Source organism: Parasteatoda tepidariorum, chromosome 2 (genome assembly GCF_982258835.1).
Source record: "Parasteatoda tepidariorum strain Cologne lab strain chromosome 2, Ptep-v5.0, whole genome shotgun sequence".
In the NCBI taxonomy this organism is placed as follows: Eukaryota; Metazoa; Arthropoda; class Arachnida; order Araneae; family Theridiidae; genus Parasteatoda; species Parasteatoda tepidariorum.
In genome coordinates, this window is record NC_141756.1 from 115,318,242 (window position 1) to 115,342,309 (window position 24,068).

At 30.2% G+C, this 24,068-nt stretch overlaps 2 protein-coding genes across 2 annotated transcripts in view; both read left to right on the top strand.

Annotated features, from left to right (window-relative positions):
* LOC107455744 (uncharacterized) overlaps positions 1 to 10,277 on the top strand; it is a 38,217-nt gene extending 27,940 nt beyond the window's left edge. Inside the window, exons 8-9 of the mRNA XM_016073425.5 lie at positions 6,928 to 7,099; positions 8,511 to 10,277. Coding sequence (XP_015928911.3) covers positions 6,928 to 7,099; positions 8,511 to 8,819 — 481 coding nt within the window. The 3' untranslated portion in view covers positions 8,820 to 10,277. The remainder of the gene's footprint in view (positions 1 to 6,927; positions 7,100 to 8,510) is intronic.
* Positions 1 to 24,068, top strand: part of LOC147816079 (uncharacterized) — a 297,913-nt gene that overhangs the window by 63,342 nt on the left and 210,503 nt on the right. The gene's annotated exons all lie outside the window — the stretch shown is intronic.

Here is a 24,068-nt window from a genome sequence, read left to right on the forward strand (position 1 = left end):
AAATGTTTTTAAAAATTCCGACCCGCGTTTACAAAAATTACCTGGTATTTCGTTGGCTAGCCCTGTTAATTAATACAATTATATCAGTGCTTACATTATAATAAAATTGTTTATTATTATTATTTTTAATTTACTGTTTTGTTTTAGAAATGTAAATAATTTGCACTGCCACTGGTTGGCATATGTTTATTCGATGATAAACAATTATACTGTTTTTAAAGTCCTTAATTTTTGCAAAAAGTTTTTTAAAAAAAAATGTCCTTACAAGTGCTTAATTTTTGCTTTGTTAAAAGAGTGGAAACCCTGGTCACATTTTTACTCGACTGGAAGCAAGTAAAAATAATTTTCTGTGATTGGAAGTTAGGCAAGTTTTGCTGTTGGCTGCATACGTGTTTTGTGCGATTGTATATTCGAAAGTTCCTGAAAGTTACAAAGAAAAAAAGTAGCGTTCGCTGGCTTTTGGAAAGTATCACTTTCTGTTTTCCCTTGTTTTAAAAACTATCATACCAAGACAAATATTTAACTTTATTCATTTGCCCGAGATAAATCGGAATAGTAAACTGAAGGTAAATTAAATATTTTTTTACTCTTATTTACTGTAATGTAAATTAATATTTTTTAAAAAAAAATCAAAATTTCAACTTAAAACTTGTGTATTATGTTTTGTAATAGTTCCTTGTATATATTGAAGAAGTAAAAAAAATATGTTGGTTTTTTTGGGCATTTTTCTCCAAAAAAAAAATTTAGTAAAAGGAAGCGGTCACAAAACTGGCTTTAATAAATTACCTAAGTTTTCCATAGCAATAATTTTCGGACGTCTGCGTAAATCTAATAATTACCATCACACCTTTCTTAATAGCTTATTATAAAGTTGTTATTTGTAAAAATAAAATAAAAAAATCCCTCATATTTTTAGTTATATTTATTACCTAGTATCGAACATTCTCGAATGATACGACCACCCCCCTTAACGACATTCTTCATGAGATGAGACGAGGGTAGAAACTTCGGAGGTGGTGTGCAATCGCTCTTTCCAAAAACAGAAGATGATTCCTTTGCCTGTTGCATTTAATTCAATAAGACTTTGCGGATGTCCCTTACAGCTGAAATATCGCGCTCTAGTCGCCAGTGTTCGGGCGCCATTATTCTTTTGTCCCGACTGCTGTCAGCTCAAATGATGATCAACCATGATTTCAGTAAAAGAAATGTTGCTTAATGCTGTTTTATCTTTGAGAGTTCCACCTTCCACAAAAGGAAGATTGGGTTAAATTGATAGGATGCCGTTTCTCTATCCCGTTTTTGGGAAACCAACGATGAAAAATGATTCCTTGGCGAGGAAAACAGTTGTGTGTGAGATTTGATGTTGATATATAGGGACGTTATTTTGCTATGTCCTTTCAGAGATAAGTTCGCAGATGAGAGTATAATCATAGCATTTCATAAGTTTTCAGATATTTGTTCTTCCAAAATGATTCTATGAGTGTTATTCGAACATTTTTTGAAAATCTGTTCTTAGAAATACGTAATTTTTTAGGTTCATTTACCTGCGCTTATTATAAAAGTAGCACAAAATTAGAAAAGTCACAGTTTTAAGAGAATAAAAGAGCATTTTTTGATCTGATACTTAAGTATTTTAAAAATAACTCTACCACTCCATTATTTAAGCTCGTCGAAATCTTGTACAAATTGAGAATTGTTCATTTATTAAGGCTGCTTTTTGTAAGATTTATCGTCACTTCCCTATTTTCATAACTGCTGTCAGTTTGCAACAGTTATTTAAGACTGTTAGGTCAAGTTTAGTTTACTGTGTTGTTAAATCGGAGGGTCCATACGAAGAAAAGTTACGGTTTTGTGGAAATGACAAGCGTTTGTGATCTCATATTTTAAAAGTTACTCTAAATCTACATAAAAACTTGTAAAAATTACGGATTTGTCATTAATTTTGATAATTTTTATTTGAATGAAAAAATCTTGCCTTATTGGTGATTTTTAAAAAAAATATTATGACATTCAAAATATTTAAATTTTTTTGACCATTCTAAAAAACCACATAATTCATTAATGCGAGATGATATTTTGAGTTAAAAAAAATTGTAGCTTTGCTTCGTAGATAAAGTACTTAAAATATGGATTTTTTTATTTTTCCTGTCGGAAGAGTTTCGAACAGGATCCGTACGCAACGGGAATTATCAGGGACAACGAGAATCGAAAGAAAGAAAAAAAGTTAGGGAACAGCGAACTTTTTCCCCCAAAACCGAGAATTGTGAGGAAATTTGACACCCTATCGTGTTTCACTCCCGTTTGCATCCCTAATATACTTAAAAATAAAGTATATTAGGGATGCAAACTTGCTCAAATGCTTTCGCAATTAAGGATTTGAAAAAAGAGAGACCGTCATGAAGTGTACAATCGAGATTCTATTATTCTTAAGCGTTTCTGCGGAGGGATGTTGGAGTTAGGAATTTGAAACCTCTTCCTTGAGAATATTGACGTGTTTTTTTATTTTTTTTATTTATTTATTTTTTTTTATTAAGTTTCGCCGGAATTTTTCGTAAATCTACCTGCAAAAGTCAGGGAGAATATTTCTTCTTTCTAAGTATGAACTCTGTTCGAAAAATGGAAAAACCTCACCAAATGAACAATTCGGATAGATGAAGATATATATATCCCAAAAAGTATATGAATTTTCTGTGTATCGTCTGCGTAATTGATCCATTTAATGTAGGGTGATTTTTTTTCCTTTAATCATTTGGGGGGGGGGGGAACTTTGCGAATAAAAATTTTTATTCTAGAACAGTTATAGAACACGAAAGATAAATTCAAGTATATCTTAATGTAAAACGCTAGTGCATGACAATGGTTTTTTTTTTTTTTTTTTCAAAATTTATTTATTTCAATCCACTTACTCCCGAGTACAAGATGTAATTGTTTAGTATTTTAAAACTAAGTGATTTTGTATAGATTTTAATGTCATTCATTTTAGTTCCGAAGATCAACTTCAAAATGGCGGATTCGACAATTTGGCAATCGAGAATGTCAGATCGTAGCAATTATTCATGACTGTCAGGTTAAATTTTGTCCAAATTTCAATAAATTATTTTCCTATAGAGCTAAACTAAAGCTCTGCTTCGAGTTGAAGACACCCAAACTGTGGTTTCTTTATTTTCCTCGGTGTTAAGAGTTTTGAAAATTTTTTGCTACATTACATTTTTGTTGCAACAAAAATAAACATCAGGAACTGTGAAAAATTAAAGATTCATCAGATTAACTTAAATTAATAGAATAGGGGGGATATTTTAAGCCATCTCGATGTCAAGCTCAGAACTATTGAACCTTATTACAAATTAAATGAACCGCAATATTTGCCAAATTTTTTAAGGGTGTTTTTCGAAGTTCTTTCACCTTTAGAGAAAAAAATCACAATCTAAGTATCTTAAATTGAAATATATTTATTTCAAATGTTTGTCTACTATCTTGCAATAAATAATTGTCTGAACTTATGAACGGATAAATAGATAAAATATTTTAGAATGTTATGAAACTTTTTTTTTAAAATTTGGCTGACAATTTTCGCCTTGATCACACATGCTTTCTATTTTTACAAAATTCTGTCTTTTTTTCATTATGACCTGTTGAGCCATTTTCATAATTAGCAAAGAAACCTTCTCTCTGAAGGTGAGCCGAACTTAAACAAACACATAGCTGCCAACTGTACTGGATTTTCCAATAGACTACTGGATTTTGCCAGTTTCTCTTAGTCTACTGGTTTAATTAAAATTCTCCTGGTTTTTGTACTTTTTAGAAAATTCCCTAAGATTCCTGAAAAAATCCCTGTTGAAATAGTTCTTGTACACATTATTGCTTGCTTGCTTGAGTATTTAAATAAGTATTACTATTACATAATGAGGTGAACCTCTTTAATGGAAATCAGTTCAAAACTTTTTTTCTTCTAAAGTGTTCTTTTTTTATTTTTTTTATTCAGAACTCTCTTTTTAAATGAATTAAAAAAGAAATTTTCGACTCATTTATTACTTTGATGAGTTAAATGCCTATTCATATTCGAAATTATGAGCTCACATAATGCATAACATTTCAAATATGTTTAATGTCAAAATAACAGTTATCCAAAATAACTGCAACAACAAATGTCACATTTTTCGCTACAAAGCGTTTTATCATGCGATGACCGAACCCTTAAAAAATACTATACTAATGGTGTAGTATACTAATAACCAATGACTTTTGTAGTCTTCATTATTATTGAGATTTTTTCTTACGTCTTTTTTTCTTCTCCGAGTTTAATAGTTTTTATACTCCTAAAAAAAAAAAAAACTACAACAAAAACGGTGTGATGCATGGCTGATGAAAGAAATATGCATGATGCATCTATCAAATGTCACGTTCTATGCTTTTAAGAAGTTAAAAAGACTTTTCGACGCGGCTGTTTTACATCGGCTGAGTATGAAATGAATATTATTTTTAAGTATGAAAAAGAAGAGAGAGACGTCTTTTCTGATTGATCAGAACTTGATGCTGCATTTCAGAAGTTTTCATGCAGTATAGGGGAGAGAATAAGAAAGAATGGCGCATTTAAGTTGAGCTCACGCTAGTTTGCGTGGATGAGTGATGGTGATTCTTGAAAGATCTCCATTTATGTTGCGTTATTTTATTTTTTTAATTTAAAAAAAAAATCGTAAACAGGAAATGTTACTTTAAACTTCCGTAACCTGTTTGTTTGCTTATTCATTTTCCATTATTACTAGTGATTTGTGGGGCAAAGACGGGGAAAATGCAATAATTAAGTTAACAAATTTAATAAAAGAGAACCCTAGCAGCCATCTTACCTTGGCCCCAGTGGGTCTCAAAATGGGCGTTCCTATATGAACATACACCGAGGGACCACTATTGGGATGTCTAGATTTTTTAAATAGGGGTCCTATAGGAGGCCAATATCGGGCTATATACAATCAATATACGGCTTATATTAGCTGAACAATGACTGTAAAATATCGGGTGAATGGGACAATTCTATATAGGGCCGATATGGGTTGAAAAGTGGCTGTGAAATATCGGGTGAATAGAACAATTCTATATAGGGCGCCGATATGGGTTGAAAAGTGGCTGTGAAATATCGGGTGAATAGGACAATTCTATATAGGGCCGATATGGGTTGAAAAGTGGCTGTGAAATATCGGGTGAATAGGACAATTCTATATAGGGCCGATATGGGTTGAAAAGTGGCTGTGAAATATCGGGTGAATAGGACAATTCTATATAGGGCCGATATGGGTTGAAAAGTGGCTGTGAAATATCGGGTGAATAGGACAATTCTATATAGGGCCGATATGGGTTGAAAAGTGACTGTGAAATATCGGGTGAATAGGACAATTCTATATAGGGCCGATATGGGTTGAAAAGTGGCTGTGAAATATCGGGTGAATAGGACAATTCTATATAGGGCCGATATGGGTTGAAAAGTGGCTGTGAAATATCGGGTGAATAGGACAATTCTATATAGGGCCGATATGGGTTGAAAAGTGGCTGTGAAATATCGGGTGAATAGGACAATTCTATATAGGGCCGATATGGGTTGAAAAGTGGCTGTGAAATATCGGGTGAATAGGACAATTCTATATAGGGCCGATATGGGTTGAAAAGTGGCTGTGAAATATCGGGTGAATAGGACAATTCTATATAGGGCCGATATGGGTTGAAAAGTGACTGTAAAATACCGGGTGAATAGGACAATTCTACATAGGGCCAAGTTTCGTGAATATTTGTTCAATGAGGGCCCAAGATATTTTGCTGCTAGGGAAGGTATAACAATTAATACTATCGACATCGAAAGCTGGAAGTTGGCTGCACGCAGCACTGCAAGTTAAAGAATAACTAATTAGATAGTTTTTTAAACATTGAAATCAATCGAAGTTCAATAGAGGGGCGCTGCTGAATGAGGAAGTTGGACGGATGATTCTTTCGAGGATAATGGTCTCGCGGTCCAATGACTATTTCTTATGCTGAATCCATTAATAAATGTTTTATTAAAGTTTACCGTGTTCAGCTTTTGCCTTTTCAGAGTAAAATATTAATAAATTATTAATAAATATTAAAAAATTTAAATGTATTATCTATACTATTTATTTTACTCTGTTATTATTACATTTTTAATTTTGTTTGTTTTCTAAATTGAGAGTTTAAAACCAAAAGAATTTAACGAAATTATATGATTTTAAGATAAACTTATTTGAATCGTTGTCTAGAAATGAAGATCGGATTGACATGACTCAGTCAATATTTCATCTATTTTTATTCAGCAGTTAAAAATATCATTTATTACTAAAGCCCTGCGATCAGTACATTTCATCATCATCAATGGCTCGACAGCCCAAGGTGGGCATTTGCCTTCTCAAGAAGTTTTTTCCAGGCTAACCTTTTTCCTGTTAGTGTTTTCCAGTTTTTAAGACCGAAAGGTCTTTCTCTAGGCCATCTATCTATCTCAAATTCGGCCTGCATCTTTTTCGTGTGACAACTGGTCTGGCATTGAAAACGCTTTTTGTGGTACTGTCTTCATCCATTCTGATTACGTGGCCTGCCCATTTTATTCTTTGTACGTAGGTTTAGGCTATTAAATACATTCAGTGTCAAAATCATTTTAGCTCAAATATTTTTATTTTAAATAACTAAATATAAAAATCTGAAGTCAAATTACTCAAGTGTGGCACTTAGTGACAAGCGTGGTAGGTAGGAAGAGATAAAGAAAGTTCTGTGCCTAGGACCCCCGCATTTCTTGATCAGGCCCTGCATAAGCATTAAAATAACTTTAACACAGAGAGTGAGACATTCCTCAATTCTAATTTACTTGTTCTTGTGATAGTTTTAGAATCAATGAATTGCTTCCACAGAATAGTTAAGCTGTAATTGTTTCAGCTCAAAGGAAAATTTGGATGATTTGCTGGACTTGTCGCCCTTACCTATTGTTCCTCCTCCATCTGAAGTCAAGATAGAAAGTAGTGAACCAACTATCTCATCAAAACCCGTACCCTTGCCAAGGAAGAAATCTTTAGGGAAGATAGAAATGACCGAGAATAAAAAACCAGAGGTATTTTAACTTTGTTATGTTTTTTTTTTTTCGCATAAGAAACTTATTTTTTTTTATTATTATTATCAGAATAGCAGAAAGATTCTTTTGGCTGGCCCTTTTCTCTACAGAATTAATTATTCTTAGGAGAACACTATACCACAGGAGAAACGCATCTAGGCAAATTCTGCTTTACGTGCACTAGTAATTTAAAGTATATAAAAAGGTAAGTTCACGTAAACCATGAGGTTTCAAGTGCTAAAAAAGATTTCTTTTCTTCTTCAAAATATAAGCAAACAAATTATGACAGGATAAACGCATTGGCGAACGTAATCCTGCTCTATTTTGTCTGTATTTTGAGAAAAACACTTTTTCAGCACCTGAAACCTCATGGTTTACTCTTGCTTTACCTGAACTTGGTCTTAACTGTGTTTTAAATTACTGATGCAGATAATACAGAATGTGCCACGCCCTATTGTGTATCTTCTTAAGAGGAAGTACCATACTTTTTATTGTGTGTGTGTCACTTTAAATTATTATTTTATTTATTTTTTTTATTTGCTTTATAGGTTAACTCTGTCATTACGGAATTATAATTGAAGTCTTTTTTTCGTAGGTCAAAAATATTTTATATATATATACATATATATATATATATATATATATATATATATATATATATATATATATATATATATATACATATATATATATATATATATATATATATATATATATATATATATATATATATATATATATATATATATATATATATATATATATATATATATATATATATATTGTAAGTATGCGTAAAAATATTTTTTTTCCTACTTATAAGCTTACTAATAATTATTTAAAACAGGATTATTCATTTTTGTGGGTCAAAATTTTTTTCGCATGCGTGCCAGAATAAAAGACAAATTCATTCGACATTTTGTTCCATTTCAATTTTTTTTTTCTTAAATAGATTAGTTTCAGTTTCTTTTGTTACGATATCTCGCTTAAATATTAGAATATTAGTTAAGGACCTATAGTGTTTGTACTTTTTTCATACTGAGAGCAATGATTACGAATAACCCATTAGTAATAACCCATTAGTAATCATTGCTCTAATTATGCATGATTAATTGTAAAGCATAATGTACTTTTTATTGATTTATATTAGTATTAATACAAAAATGTGTTCTACCTATTTCAAAGTTTTTCACATTAATCTTATTCAAAAAAAAAAAATTTCCTGATTTCTAATCCAAATGGTACAAAGCATTCATCTTACGAAATATGAGCAATTCGCATGTTGTACTAGTTTTACTAAATTGCAACTTTGAATTTTTATTTTTTTGATTGTTTTAATTTATATAAAAAATACTTTTAAATAAAATATGATTGATTGAAAGTTTTAAATAAACTTGCATATGTTGTATAGGTGTTGCCCCGTAAAGTGTTTTTGAACAAGAATGAAAATGTTTCAAAACCTAAACCGCCAGTCACTTCGCCGAAACCAAGTGTAGGAGGGATGAAACCAAAACCACCTCTGAAACCAAAACCGCCACCAAAAACCTCAAAGAGCTCTGAAACTGGATCTACTGATTTGGATTCTGAGAATGCTAACAAAGCTGAATCTATTGATAATTCATCTTCTAGCATAACAGATGGATTAAAAGAATTAGATATTATTAAATACATCGAGCAAGAGGAAAAATCTTTGGTTTCAAACCTAAGTCTTTTTGATTAACTCTTTCGAGAATAAATTATTATCACCACTTTCTATCATCCTATTAATAATGTATGTATTTTTTTATTAAAAAATTTTTGATTTTAAGGGAGATAGTGACTTTTCGTGTTGTAAAAATAATTGAAAATTGTATAATTTCACAGTCTATCTATCATCGATGTTTAAATGCATTGTGATTATTTCTACAAGTATGTTAGCTTTCATTGAAATATTTTTTTCTGAAAAAATTTGGCGTAATCGATTATTGTTAATTTTTGTACTCATGATTTTATTTGAATTTAATGATTTTAATTAAATTATTTTAATAATGTTATATAATAATTCCAAGTAATAGAATTTGTTTTCATTTTAAAATTTATTAAAGCTTGTAATTTTAAAAACTAAAATTATTCATGAAGCTATAACTTTTTCATAAATTTGAAAACTTAATAAATAGATTACATGAAAATTTTTACAAATGAATTTATTATGTTTTAATTTGCATAGTTTCTTCCTCCCTTCTTGATAATTTTTAGGTTAATTTTGATCAATTTTTAGCTTAAAATTCTCTAATAGAGCCATTTATAAAACACCTTCGAATCATTTTTACAAAATTGAGTTTTTAAAACTTGAAATGCACTTCTTAAAATTTTATCTCTCTGCATGTTCCTCTAATTAAGTGATCGAGTATGAATTTTTGAATATTGCATGTATAGACGTGTTTAATGTGTTTTAGGTTGCTGGTTGAATTTGTTAGAATAAAAAAAAATTTTTATTACTGCACATGCTTATCATTTCCACACTGCTATCACCATAAATGTTTCTAACTTTGGTCTGATGCATTCTATCAACTTGCCAATAATTATGTATGTATGTTAAATTAGATTTAATCCTCATGTGTGTAATCTTGTGTGATTACATTTTTGTTTCCTTGTGTTACTCTGCAAATTATGGTACTTAGCGGGGGGAAATCCATGCATTGCTGAATCCTCCTCTTTTCAAGATATTTTATCCTCCGAAAATTTAAATTTTCTATAAAAATTTGTAATTTAAATAATATTTTTCTCAATAAACTGTTATAAAAAGGAAATGAGTGACTGAAAATTTAAGAACAAAGCTTTGTTGAATTCTCTACCATTACAAGAAATAATGAACTAATTATTATTATTATTATTTTTTGAAGATCTGTTTAAGAAATTTTTAAATAAAAGGACTTTTTGTAACAAGAATAAAAAAAAACTCAATCCAAATATTTTGGAACTAAATATTTATTGAATGCATTATTTATGAATTGATGTTTTTAGAGTTTCTCATTTATTTTATGATATACATTTAAGACAGTGTTTGATTTAGCTGTTTAAATTTTTATTTGTCGTCAAAGTATTTTTTTTAATCATTTATTAAATTTAAAGTAGGTTGTTTATTATACAAAATTATATTATTTGTTAAGATGAATTTTGTAAATAAAATATTTATAATTGAAATTATTCTTTGGCTGATTTCTTTGTGTGTGTTTTATCTAAAAAAAAATTTTTATCTTTTATTCAGAATAGTATTTTTCAACCATTTGTCTCATAATGTTTGAGGAGAAGCGCTGCTATTTCTTTTGAATTTTTTTCTGCAATAATGTGGAAAATCTGCCATTTACTGCTAAGTTTCATTAACTTGCAGTAAATGGCAGATTTAGATGAACTATTTGATATTGCAATCAACGAGGTTCATCCACTTTTTCACTAAATAGAGCACTTATCTCTACTGGAGTTTTGTGCCCGATAGCTATGCAAGTTTCGATCGTTTCCCTACATTTACAAGCGAAATGTATAGTAGTTTTTTCGCCAATGAGAATTTATTATTAATTAAAAGTTAGACCACTTATAATACTGCTATACAGTTAGTTAGTATTACTTCTACTATTGAAGTAAACCTCGTTAAAAGTAAAAGATTTTAAACATTTCTTTTTCTAATTTTCAGTTTTTGTTGGTATGAGCTCACCGTTTTAAAATAAATGACAGAATTATATGTCTGTTACAATTCGAAATTATGAAATCAAAAATATAAAAATTTCTTATTCAAGTCCATTTGATATCGATCATGAATGGGAAATATTTTTAATTTAAGCTTATAAATACTGCAGTTTTATTGTTCGTATGTATTATTGAGTACAAAAAAAAATCTTAAAATCCTGTATTTTAGCTATTACGCTCTAGTTAACATGAAATTAGTATTATTTCCTAAATAATCTTTGATAATAGGAGCTATGACTCAAAATTTTGGAAAGATATTATTAAAATGTTGCTTTAGTCTCTCAATAAGTACTTCGCTTTTTAGCAAATTTAAAAAAAAATTATTTACACAGCCTCAGATGCACTTAATCTTCGCCCTTGACATATATCTTTTTTAGAAACGAAGTAAAAAAATGCTCGTTAGGGGTCGTAAATTAACGCACAGTTATTTAAAAAGATGGATCTCATTTAAGTAATTATTTTACGAAATATAAATAGATATGCTAATAAAAAGGCACATTAAACGTTTTTATCAACATTTTGGGGTTGATGTTTTCGTTAAAATTAAATAATTTTTTGTACAAATTATCTAGCTAATGTGCAAATTAAGATCTCAAATTACTTAGGTCATCTGCAAATTACGTACCAGGCATTCGTTAAAGTGAAAATACTAAGATATCACTCGATTAAAAAACTTCTGTGGCGTCAAAAATCTGTAAATGGAAATAAAAGTCTACATGTTTCAAGCGTTTAAGAAATTGTTCCCATTCTCAAGACTTGCCAAACGTGATCGAGAAGAAACATTTGAAAATTTTTCTAGTCTTGAAAGTCTTTATTATAAGCACCTATTTTCGAGTGCTTGAAACATGTTGATTTTTTATTTCCATTTGCATATTTTTGAAGTGAATGAAGTTTTTTAATCAAGTGATATCTTAACCGCTTCAGTTTCTTGGAATTATTCATTTAATGCTAAGATTTTTGGTGGAAGAACAGCAAAATTTTTGTACGCTTAAATTGACATAATATCGCTATCTGAAACATCAAGTTACTTCAACCAAACAATTAACGAATGAGTTAATAGAATCAATCATTTTAAAAACTGTAATACAAAGAATTACTTAAAATGTTTAAAATATTATTAAAATTAAGATAATTAACTTAATCTTTTTTTTTCATTAACATATTTATTTATGTTTCAACATCTGACGAAACTAGTCAATAAGTGATACTAAAATATCAACAAATTTGGCAATAGAATGAGAGTGACACACTTTTGAACTTAAACGATTCGTTATTGCGCTCATTAAAAATGTGGAAAACTCTTGATTCCGCTTTCCACTAATTAATTTATTCTTCATAATCATATTTAGTTATTTTATAACATCTAACAACAACATTTCAATATCTTACAAATAAGATATGCTTTTTCGCATGTGGGACGAGATTGGCTATTGCCATTGCTTAATTTTCCGCCCTGCAGCAAAGAAAGGACACATTAAATATTTATAACCTATGATGAAAAAGAATTTGAACCTAGCTCTCTCTTTTCACGTAGATAGTTCATAACCAAATTATGCTTCATTCAAAATAAATTGATTCAATAATGCCTATCTTTTTGAACAGCGAGTATTAAAGCGAAGAAAAAAACAAAAATTTTATCGAAATCTGTCAATCTTTCAAAATGAAAAAAGTATCAAAACCACTTCAATGGGTAAGTGAGGTAGTGTGGGTATCTCGAGTCTGATTGGTTGTTTAAACGTAGACTCTATTTGTGTTCTTTCCATTCTATTTCGAGTTAACTTACCCAGTCAAATATCAATTCTCATAAGTGATACATTCTATAATCCTTCACAATGATTTCAATTCTTTCACCCCATGTTTCCTACTTAACACAAAGACGGGAACGAAGTCATTTAGAACATAAACAAACAAATCATGCAATGAAGTTGCTGGGTACACAAAACAAAAATATATCACGTGTTACAATAAAATGCATAAACAAATAATAAATCTGGGAAAGAATTATATTTCAACAAATTGTGCAATGTGCGACAATAACAACAACGTGCGATAAAGCGCTGTATTAAATTAACATTCTAACTTATGTTGAAAAACTTAGCTCAACTTTAACTCGCCATTTTGTTTATGGACGATCAGCTGACTCTGACGTCATAGATCACGTGTGTGGGTTTGTTGATATTCTTGAAGTACTAGTATCCAATTGCATGATGAAACATATAGGTGGCTCTAATAATCACTCTGTTTTCACCGGGCAGGCAATCAAACAAGTTATGGTATTTTCAGTGCCATCTTAGACTGTATTAGACGTTTAAGTAATTAGACTGTATTAGTGCCAACTTAGACCTTTGATTCCCCCCCCTTCCAATTGTATATTTATTACCGGTCCCTAATGTGCATACTTTTTTAAACTTCATTTTTGACTAAAAATATGTATTAAGGGTAGTCATTACGGAACACCTTGTTACTTCCTCCTATGAGCCATATTCAGTGAAGCGCACTTTTTAGAACTTTACAAGAAGCTAAGTCGGGAAAAATGCAACCTATAAATTGTAAGTTAACGATTTCTATGTTCCCTTTTTAGGAACTCGGACTGTTCCCATCTATGTTTTTACATTCTTCTGTATGTTGTTCCCGAGGGAGGGACTGCCATTTTGTTTAAAGGTGACACATTTGTAATAGCGTCTGGCGATCCGTCTTCTTCAAAAATTATGACATTCTGTGTTGACCAGGAAGAAGGATATATGTAACGCAAAATATATACCATAATATATTTTCTTTTCCTCCTCTTCTACTAAACAAGCTTTCAAGGAAACAAGATTTAAAGGCATTACTTTTTGGGTAAAAGGGAGTTTTTGACGCCCTCACAATACTGATTACTTCTTCACGTGAAGACAAAGTACATCTCTCCTTAGTTTTCATTTTATTTATTTATGTGTTTTTTTTTCGTCTTCGAATGATGGTTGATACATTGTTTTATGCTAAATGAAATCAGGTTAACTCATTTGTTCACGAGTCGTCATTTTATCTTATTTTCTGTTTCCACAATGCAGAAAAGTCTTCAACATCTTGAGATTTTATTATTATTTAAAAAAAATAATTGTGCTTTGAAATGATGAACAAATAGTAGTTCTTCATCTACATTGAAACGTGAGGTATTGATACAATACTTTGATACTGTATTATTTCCCTTATTGTTCTTAACTGCAAAAAATTTTGGTGTATAATTGCCACAATTTTTGATGTTGAGATGAGCTAAATACATTTTTAAGCACAAAACTGCAAAAAATATAATAAAAATATCAATTGTTTAGAATAATTAGTGCGAGCATATTTCTAAAAATGTGTTTGTTTTTAAAGGAAACGTTTTTGCATTAGGGCCATAAACTTATTCTAATACTCAAAGAAATATGTGTTGTCAATAAATAAACAAACAAAAAATAATTTAAAAGAGAAATAAAATTATAACAGTGAAAGCGCAAAAAAAAAGTGTCTACAAATTTTAGTTTACTGTATTACAACCATTGTCAGTATTTAGTCACTTTAAAAAAAATAAATTAGTTTATCTCTACCACAAAAATGGTGACAATTACACAATTTTTTTTTTACAGTGCTGTAGTGTGCTCCGCAATTTGCTTTCTGTCTATATTAAAGAACGTGAACAGCGGCGCTACTGCTGCCGCGGTTCAGCTTTTCGTTGCGCTCCGTTTGGTGTGCAAAAATTATAAAACTTAGAAATTTGAAATTGCAAAGGTATGTAGAAAAACGTGCGGAGTACGATAAAATAAAATGAAAAAATTTATATTTGATAGTTATTTAAAGTATTGACTACTTTTAAACTTGTAGTAAAAAATACCCTGAAAGCCGATCTGCGTCTCGCTGAAAGGCAACAATGAAGTTAAAATTTGACTTGTTGAAATAACCATTTATAATTTTGAACTGAACCCAAGTTTTTTTTTTTTTTTTTTTTAACAGAATTCCATTTTTTTTTAAAGTTATTGCAATTTTTAGTGTTTTTTTTAAATATTAACTATTTATTAATTATAGAAAATCTCTCCTGAGAATCGAGATCTTCATTTCAGCTTGCTTTGATGTCAGAAGTAAAAAAAAAAAAAAAGAAAAGAAAATCGAGAGATATTAGATGCTGCCAGATATAAATCATTACGTGTATTGACATTATTAAAAATAAAAAATTTAAGAGAAGAGATTAAATCTCCTTTAACACTAAAAAGACTGAAACTTAGTATGTACCTATATAACTAATGTGTAACGAAATTTGTTTAAAATTAATTTTTAATATTTTTTATATTATTTACAGTCATACAACAAGTTATTAGTAAATATTAACTATAAAGGAAAATTATATGTTGTACAAAAGGTCACAAAATTCTGAGAAATTGTGTCATTATATACGTCATTGTTCTTCCAATTGAAATTAAAAAGCAATCTAGACAATCAATTAAAATGACAATCTAGTGTTAAAAATGGTTTGGCAACTAACTTAACTCTGAAATGAGTCACCAAAATAATTAAATTACGATAAAACAACTATTTCTGAACCTATTAGAATTCAATTTTTCACAATAATATTTAGAAAACATAAAATTAAGGTATTTTAGCTTCATAAATGCACCTGTTCAGAGGCGCGCGAACAGAAAGTTCATAATAGGGAAGCGTCTCTAGCGGCGTACGATGACATTATCAGCCACGGGTTGTTGTGCTAGTCTCAAGCCTTATTTTATGTGGTATACCTTCCTTAAAGTGAGTCCTTATATCTATGAGATACCCTGTGTGAAAAAATACATACTTATTACATATTTAAAAGTACACCTTGCTGTTAAAAGTACATAATTTTAATCAACAAACTCATCGTTTTTTAAAATTTAATCTGAGTTTTTGGTAAATTTAATGTCTGTTTAAATATATATTTTTTAAAGTGTTTATTTGTTTAGCATTAAAGTAACAATTGTGTAATTTATATCGCCGGTAGAAGAAGTAATACTCATAATGTATATTACTTCTGCTCGGCCAAAAAAGGGACGCATAAAACAGCTTTTGCATCAAAATTCCGCGATAAAAAAGCTAAGAGTCATAAAATTTACTAAAGTGTCAAAAGCACCATTCGCACTTCAATATCTTAAGTTTTATATTTTTTTTTTCTTCCTCGCCCACGTTATGAGGGAGTTTTTGAATTTGCTTTTTTTTATTCCTTAGCCGCAGATCAAGTTTATTCGCAACCGTATTCGGTTGTGAACATAAAAGCTAAGTACGTTTCATTGTATACATGGAAAAGCTACGTCCCTATATTACTGGATAAGCAAGGGATTTTAATGCGAAAGGGAAAATAAAAGTGTATTATTCTCCATCCTCGAAAATACATCCTCCAAAAATCTTGCGGCTTTCTTTTTTTTTATTCTTTTTCTTTTTCTCCTCCTTTCCAGTCCCTCGCGTAAAGTGGTAGATAATGCGAGTAAATATCGTTTGCCAAACGGAGAAAAATGGCAAGAACACCTTGCGTTGATTCTAGAGAAAATGGCTATTGACGTAGTAGGCAACGCTATAAAAATTGAAAGAGGGGCCTAAGAGAGCATGCAAACACTAAAAAAAGGTATGGTGGAAAAGACAATAATCAGGCTGAAGTTAGTTGGGAAACATTAGTCTCCTATAATGGTTAGTCATTTTCGAATAGAATTTTTATCGTTTGCACTTGAAGTTTTTGTCAAAATGGCAACACTCACCATCAAAAATGCATCACGCAGAAATGCTATGTCATTTGACGAATTTGTCCATAAATAAAATTTGCTTCATATTTCACGGTTGGTATTTTTGTCTATCGAAATGTATTGCCAAAAAGTGGAAAGGAAGAAAAAAATGTGAAAAAAAGTGAGGAAAATTCCCCGGCTAAAAACGCTCCGTTATTTTCCTTTTCAAAGTTTTCTTTCGTGAAAGTAAATAAATAAAAATTTCCTTCTGTACTCACAGCAAATCCAGCTTTTAAGCATTGTTTATACATACTACGATATGTAATGCTCCGCCACTATAAAATTGTTCGTTGCATATAATCTTGTTATAAGTGGAGCATTCTATTGATAAGAACAGTAATAGTTATGAAGGATTTTCTTAGAAAGAACTTGAAAGCCCCTTAAATTAATTTGATGGAAAAACTTCCTCACTGGCGAAAAGAATAACAAGCTTGGCCCACTTACTGGTGTGCATTTCGGACATTTTTTGTTGTAAACCTTCTACGTAATTTTTTCTCCTTTTGCTTTTTAAACCCAAATCAAATGTCTATCGTTTTATTTATTTAAGCTTCAGTAACAATTTTTTAAAAGATTGAAAACTATGAAAAATTTCAAAACAATCGGTAAATCGACGCGCAAACCCTAATCGGTTATATTGCTCAAACTTAAACAATAACCGATATGAGTCGTGATGAAAACGATTCATGATCAAACAATGTAATAAATTAAATTTGTTATGGAGAGGGAAAAAAACATTACAGTTTGCCTGAAAAAGCAATATTATAATTTGCATCACTGATCGCAATTGTTAGGTTCATAATGTAGTCTTTATTTTTAATTCTTCTCAAAAGTATTGTACACATTTTATACATAAGGCCTCAGTAGATATAAGTGTATCCACTGAATTCTGTGTATCTATGGAACTGTTTCAGTAGATATAAGAATTCGTTTCTGATTTATTTTCATTATTATTTTTAGTTAACATAAATTTGGATTTTGGTCGATAACTTACATTGCACCTATAAGTTTTATAGACTTTTTGACTGAAATAAAAGCAAAAATTTCTGAAAGAATTTATTATTATTATATATTATTATTTTCAGTCGATTTTGTCATACTGGTAATTTAAGGTTGCATTTTCCAAAATTTTCTTTATTAAAAAATATATAATTGAAATATTAATGAGTTGACTTATGCTAGAAATAAACTGAATGAGGGAATTTTTCCTCCTCCTCCTTTTTTTTTAGTAATATTGTGTTCACGGCTGAATAATTCATGATCGTCTTTAAAAATTATTGCTAATTAACTGCAATAACATTTTATTTAAAAACAAAAGAACTTGAATATTTAAATTAATTAAAATTAGATGACGATTTTGAAAACGCGCTCTTTAAGACCGAAACTACCCACTCTAAACTACCCCCACAGCTGTGTATGTTGGCGTGCTAAGACGGCTACGGCTATATAAAAAAAACAACTATGTATTACAATTTACAGTTAAAAAATTGACTTTTAGTCATAAAATCTAAGGAAAATAAGATAAATCCATAAAAACCATCTTCTCCCTATTTGAAAAATGTAACAAGAACATCAGTGAAAAATTTCCTACAGTTCTGACATGCGAAAATGTAAGACATCGCTTGTAACTTTCAAGTTTTACACTTTACTATTCACCAATTCCAAAATACAACATCGTGTGCAAAGTACCTAAAACTCATGTTTTCATCACTTCTAGTGATTGTTTTGGTGGCATAAAGAAGAACACTCTCTCCTGAGGGAAAGGGTTGAGGGAGACGTTCCCCTCAGCCGGTCCCTTGATTGAATTAGCGAACCCCTACCTTGTCCTTGGAGGGACTTGATTACAGGATTCTTTACTGTTGGTAACCCTATCTCCTCCATCACTTTTCCTTTCCCCTTGTAGCAACTTTGGAGTGGTGACAAAATATTGTTCCAAAAAAAGAATTCCATCGCAGTGGTTTCTATCAACGTGAGTGAAAGTTCGATTTAAAATACAGTCCACATTATGAGACGCACTCTAAGATTCTATGCAAAATTACGATTATCGGGTGATACTGTATTGTTTTTACCCGGATGAAACCGGTTAGCATTTATTTACATTCCTGTAACAATCGGTTAACACTGTAATGCAATACGTTAAAAATAAATACAAATGGGAAGTATGTAAGAAGTCTCTCGAATAAAGACCCATTACTTCCATGTTTAAATATAAAAGTATTGCCTATAAACTCGTGCAAATTATGTCATTATTAAAACACTACAGTGCTTCAAATAATTGGATCTAATTATTATAATATACTAATATAATGCTTGATATAATAATATTCCATATTTAATTTATATAATATATCGTCTAATTTATCCAATTGGATACACGAACGTAAACAAGTACCACATAAAAAAAGTTCCAGTCAATGAATAAAGCTGTATAGTATATACAGCAGGGAACCGATTATCCGGAATGATTGGGACCATCGCTATTCCGGATAACTGATTTTTCTGGTTTTTTGGAATCGCTACAAAAAGCCGTTTTTTTATTGTTAAACCCAACTGAAAAAAAAAAAAAAATTGGAAATAATCTTAAAAAGAAGAAAAAACGATGAAGTAATACACTAATGATTATTTTCAAAATGATGGTAAGGTGAACATCTTTCAAAAAAGAAAGAAAAATCCTAAAATCTTATGAGGAAAAAAAAAAAATTTTTTTAAAAATGGCGGGAAAATTTATCGAATTTCGTTCCGGTTTTTTGGTTTTCCGGTTTTCTGATTTCCGGATAACGGGTTCTGTACTGTACTGATAATTAAATGTTACAAATGTTAATTAAATGCTACATAGAATCTTATAGTGAGTCGAATAATTTGGTCAGGGACTGTAGGTAAGACACTAGGGGAGAAATATTTTCTACCAGCGTGAAAGAACAATGAACACACTCATTAAAGATTGGAATCCTTTATGGTTACCGCTGTTTTCTTAAGTCTATTCATTCGTATAGACTTAAGAAATAGTTATATTCATATTGGAATAATGAAGCTAAACTGTCATAATAGAATTTTCTAAAAAAACATACAATATGGGGTCGGTAAACAAAGTGAGAGTCAGGATGCCTTTGTTTTTTGATTCCCAAATCTTCCGATCCGTTCTTTGAAGATTTCTTCCTTGAAGCATCTGAAAAGCATTGTGTCTAATGTTATCCATCCAATCACCAAAGAAAAGAATATAGAAAGATTAGTATATTCTTTGACCAGAGTACACGCGAATTATGCCGTAGCTGCAAGACTAGGTGGAACTTGAATTTCTGCAGGATCCACCTCTGCAAAGTTGGTTTTTGCTCATTTGAGTATTTGTTGTAGTGTATCCAATTATAAATATCTATTGCTCTCTTTATTATTTTCCACTATTCAGATTTTTAACGAGTTTCCCTATGCTTTCTGACTCCACCTTAGTGAAAGTTGTTTGTTCTGGTAAGTTATATGTGCTTTCACAGTTGTGGCCATTAGTTTGGGTACGCCTTGGTGTTCCGAGACCACGACCCTTTAAGTATATTTTAGCAACATTGTCAAAAATGAAGTAAATAAAAAAATTAAATGCATTAAAGGTCCTAAATTAATATTGAACGGAGGAAAAATTCAAAAAACGCTATTAAAACATGATGAAGTAATAAAACAGTTTAAGCCTGCTTGATTGTCAGATAAACGCTGATAAGCAATTATAAGAACAATCATACTAATCTTGATGTTTTAATATCATCTTCTTCAATGATGGCTCGTCAGGTTTTGGTAACATTTTTTATTCGTTAAATATTAATTTGAGACGCCCAATGTGTCCATTTTTTTTACTTCATTTTTGACAAAGTTGTGAAAAATGGCGGTGGTGAATATTCAAGTTTTTAAAATTAAGATGAATGAATTGAATTGAATAGATTGAATTGAAATTTTAGAATATTTCAATCTTTGCATCATTTTTGACAATGTTGCAGAAGTACAACAATGTAGTGTCATTTAGTATAAGGTTGTAAAAATGCAGTAAATTAATTTTTTTAATAAATTTTTAATTTAACTCCATAATTTCTTCATATTTTTTATTTGCTTAAAATAATGTATTCTAATGTATCAGCAATTTTTTTTCCCTTCAAATCAGAGATTTTGAGATCTAAAAGTTAAGGGGTCCAAACTTTCGACCTCTCTAATGCCTTAACTATAGGAACCCTATTTTATTACCTTATTTTCAGAACCCTATTGCATAGCCTTATTATTTAACATTTCTTCAAAGAAAGTCCGTTTTCGTGTTTGATCTCAAAAGTTAAAGTCTGCACTCATTAATTAACATATTTCAGGCCTTCGAACCTATAAGATTAAGTCTTTGTATGTGAAAATTCGATTAATAAATCCAAAGTTATTAGATGCGTTTACTTCTGTACAATAAATATATCATTTCCATTATTTAACCCTCATGGTCATTTAAGAAAAAAAATTGGCAGCTAAGGAACATCAAGTATGAATAATAAAATTTCGAAGAAAAAAGTATGGAGCAATGCAATATAACTATTCAAATAGAAATGACACTACACGCACAAAAAAAAAGAAAAAAATTATTACCCAGAAATTTTTTTTTTAAGCTTCATCAATCTTTTTTTTTGACGATGTTTGAAAAAAAAGGAAAAAAACTGGTGCGTGTATACCTTCAATCAATCAATCAGTGATACATCGGTAAAAGGCGTGAAACAGTAAATATTAACCACAACTTCAACAAGGTGGTTTCCTCTTTTTTCTTTTATTTCATTTCCTGAAAAAGCATTCGGGGACTTTTTATGACATAGTGGATGGGGAATGTCACATCTTGACCCTGAGTGATGGCTCCCCTGATGGATGATCTGTCCATACTTTCCTCTTATGGGGGGGGGGGGAGTTGTACTCACATGAAGCTACCTCCCCCTCTCAAAAAAAAGTGAAGCAAAATTTTGATTTTTGCTACCATGAGAGCTGATGTCCGATTTTGTTTCTGTGTAATACAATGAGAAAACATAGTTTCCATAAGGTATGGAACTCACTTAAAAGTTACTCATTTAATAAGAGCAAGAAAAAATTAAGACAATTAACTTAATTTAAATTAACTTAATTAAACTGACTTAATTCAAATTAAAAATTTGATGAAAACAAATCCGTTTTTACTAGTGCAATCAATATTTTGTAAAATCCGCTAATCAAAAACAATTAACATTTTTAACTTAACCTAACTATTATATCCTATGTCAAACATGTCATGTTAGATGATATCCTATGTCAGTTAGATTATTTTAATTCTATCCTTTTGAGAGACACCTGAAAATTGAATAAAATTTAAATTAATAATGTTCTAAAATTTATTTTATTCCTTTATTTTTTATTTTATTTATTTATTTATTTTTTTTTATTTTTTATTTTATTTATTCATTTTTTTAATTTATTTTTTTAATTTATTTCTTTATTTTATCTTAATTTTATTTTTTTTTATTTTATTTTACGTGTTAACTTTTCTGACATTATTTAAAGCTTGTTTGTCAGAAGGTTAAAATTCAGTTTAACCTTCAATTAATTCATTTAATTCATTTTAGCCGAAATAAATTAACCGAATTAATATGATTAATAATTAACCGAATTAATATGATATGATAAATTAACGGAATTATATGGATGAATGAAATTTAACCGAAATAGTATGATGGAAATTTCTTATGGTTCAGCAAGAACAGACCATCAAAACAAGTTGATATTCTTATGTTGAACCATCATAAATCAGTCCGAATTAATACATTGGGATGATGGTTGTTCATGATCGTCCCAACAGTTGATTTCTAAGAAAGTATGATGGAAATTCCTTATGGTTCAGCAAGAACAGACCATCAAAACAAGTTGATATTCTTATGTTGAACCATCATAAATCAGTCCGAATTAATACATTGGGACGATGGTTGTTCATGATCGTCCCAACAGTTGATTTCTAAGAAAGTATGATGGAAATTTCTTATGGTTCAGCAAGAACAGACCATCAAAACAAGTTGATATTCTTATGTTGAACCATCATAAATCAGTCCGAATTAATACATTGGGATGATGGTTGTTCATGATCGTCCCAACAGTTGATTTCTAAGAAAGTATGATGGAAATTCCTTATGGTTCAGCAAGAACAGACCATCAAAACAAGTTGATATTCTTATGTTGAACCATCATAAATCAGTCCGAATTAATACATTGGGATGATGGTTGTTCATGATCGTCCCAACAGTTGATTTCTAAGAAAGTATGATGGAAATTTCTTATGGTTCAGCAAGAACAGACCATCAAAACAAGTTGATATTCTTATGTTGAACCATCATAAATCAGTCCGAATTAATACATTGGGATGATGGTTGTTCATGATCGTCCCAACAGTTGATTTCTAAGAAAGTATGATGGAAATTTCTTATGGTTCAGCAAGAACAGACCATCAAAACAAGTTGATATTCTTATGTTGAACCATCATAAATCAGTTCGAATTAATACATTGGGATGATGGTTACTTATGTTGGTCAACCATCAAAAATACAGGGTGTTCCAAAATTATCTTTGCATCACCTGGCTTGAAATTGATTACAGACTGGAAGTGCTTAGGGCCACCAATGGTGCGCATGTTGCAGTGTACTAAACAAAACTTTATTAGTTGCAGTAATACATGCAAAAGACAGAATATAAATATCTTGTTTATTTTCAAAGTTATGAATTTTTGAAGTTGTAAAGAGAATTTTGGAACACCCTGTATAATGGTTCATGCTGGAATTATTGATGGATACCATCAAGATTATGTTGTTCCATCCATAGAAAACCATCAAAAATTTTGAGTTGAGTTACGTTTGATACAGGGTAGATAATTCTCCAAAGTTAACTAAGTTAAAAACTCAACGTAACTGCCCAGATGTAAGGTATGTTTTTTTCTTCTCTCAAATAACAGTTTGCAATTGAGGTAATAAAGGAAACGAAGGAAATAAAAATAAAAATATAACCACCGAAGCCGACGTCTTCAGGGGGTACCGGCCTCGGTACCTCCTGAAAAACAAAACCATTTCTAATTGAGGGAGAAGCAAATGCCTAAATTAACTCCCTCAGTACCCCGATGGTTTGGTATAGAAGTCCAGGAAAAAACAGGAAATATAAATAACAAATTTAGGAAAGAAACTCAAACTAAATCATCAGAAAAATAAAAAACTCACATATTCACAGATCAAACATCAAATTTCACAAGCAAGCCGAATGAAAAGAAAACACTAAAAACTAAGAAAACAACACCCTCTTTTACAATGCGCAGATGGAGAATAAAATGAAAGAAGCAATTGATTAATCTTATTTCAAATTTAAGCGCCACTAATGAATTCGAAATTAAAAAATATATATTTACATGACTAAAAGCTTTAAATATACGGTTTTATTTTTTATAAAGATATATTTTTAATTATGTATCCACAAATTGCAATTTCAAC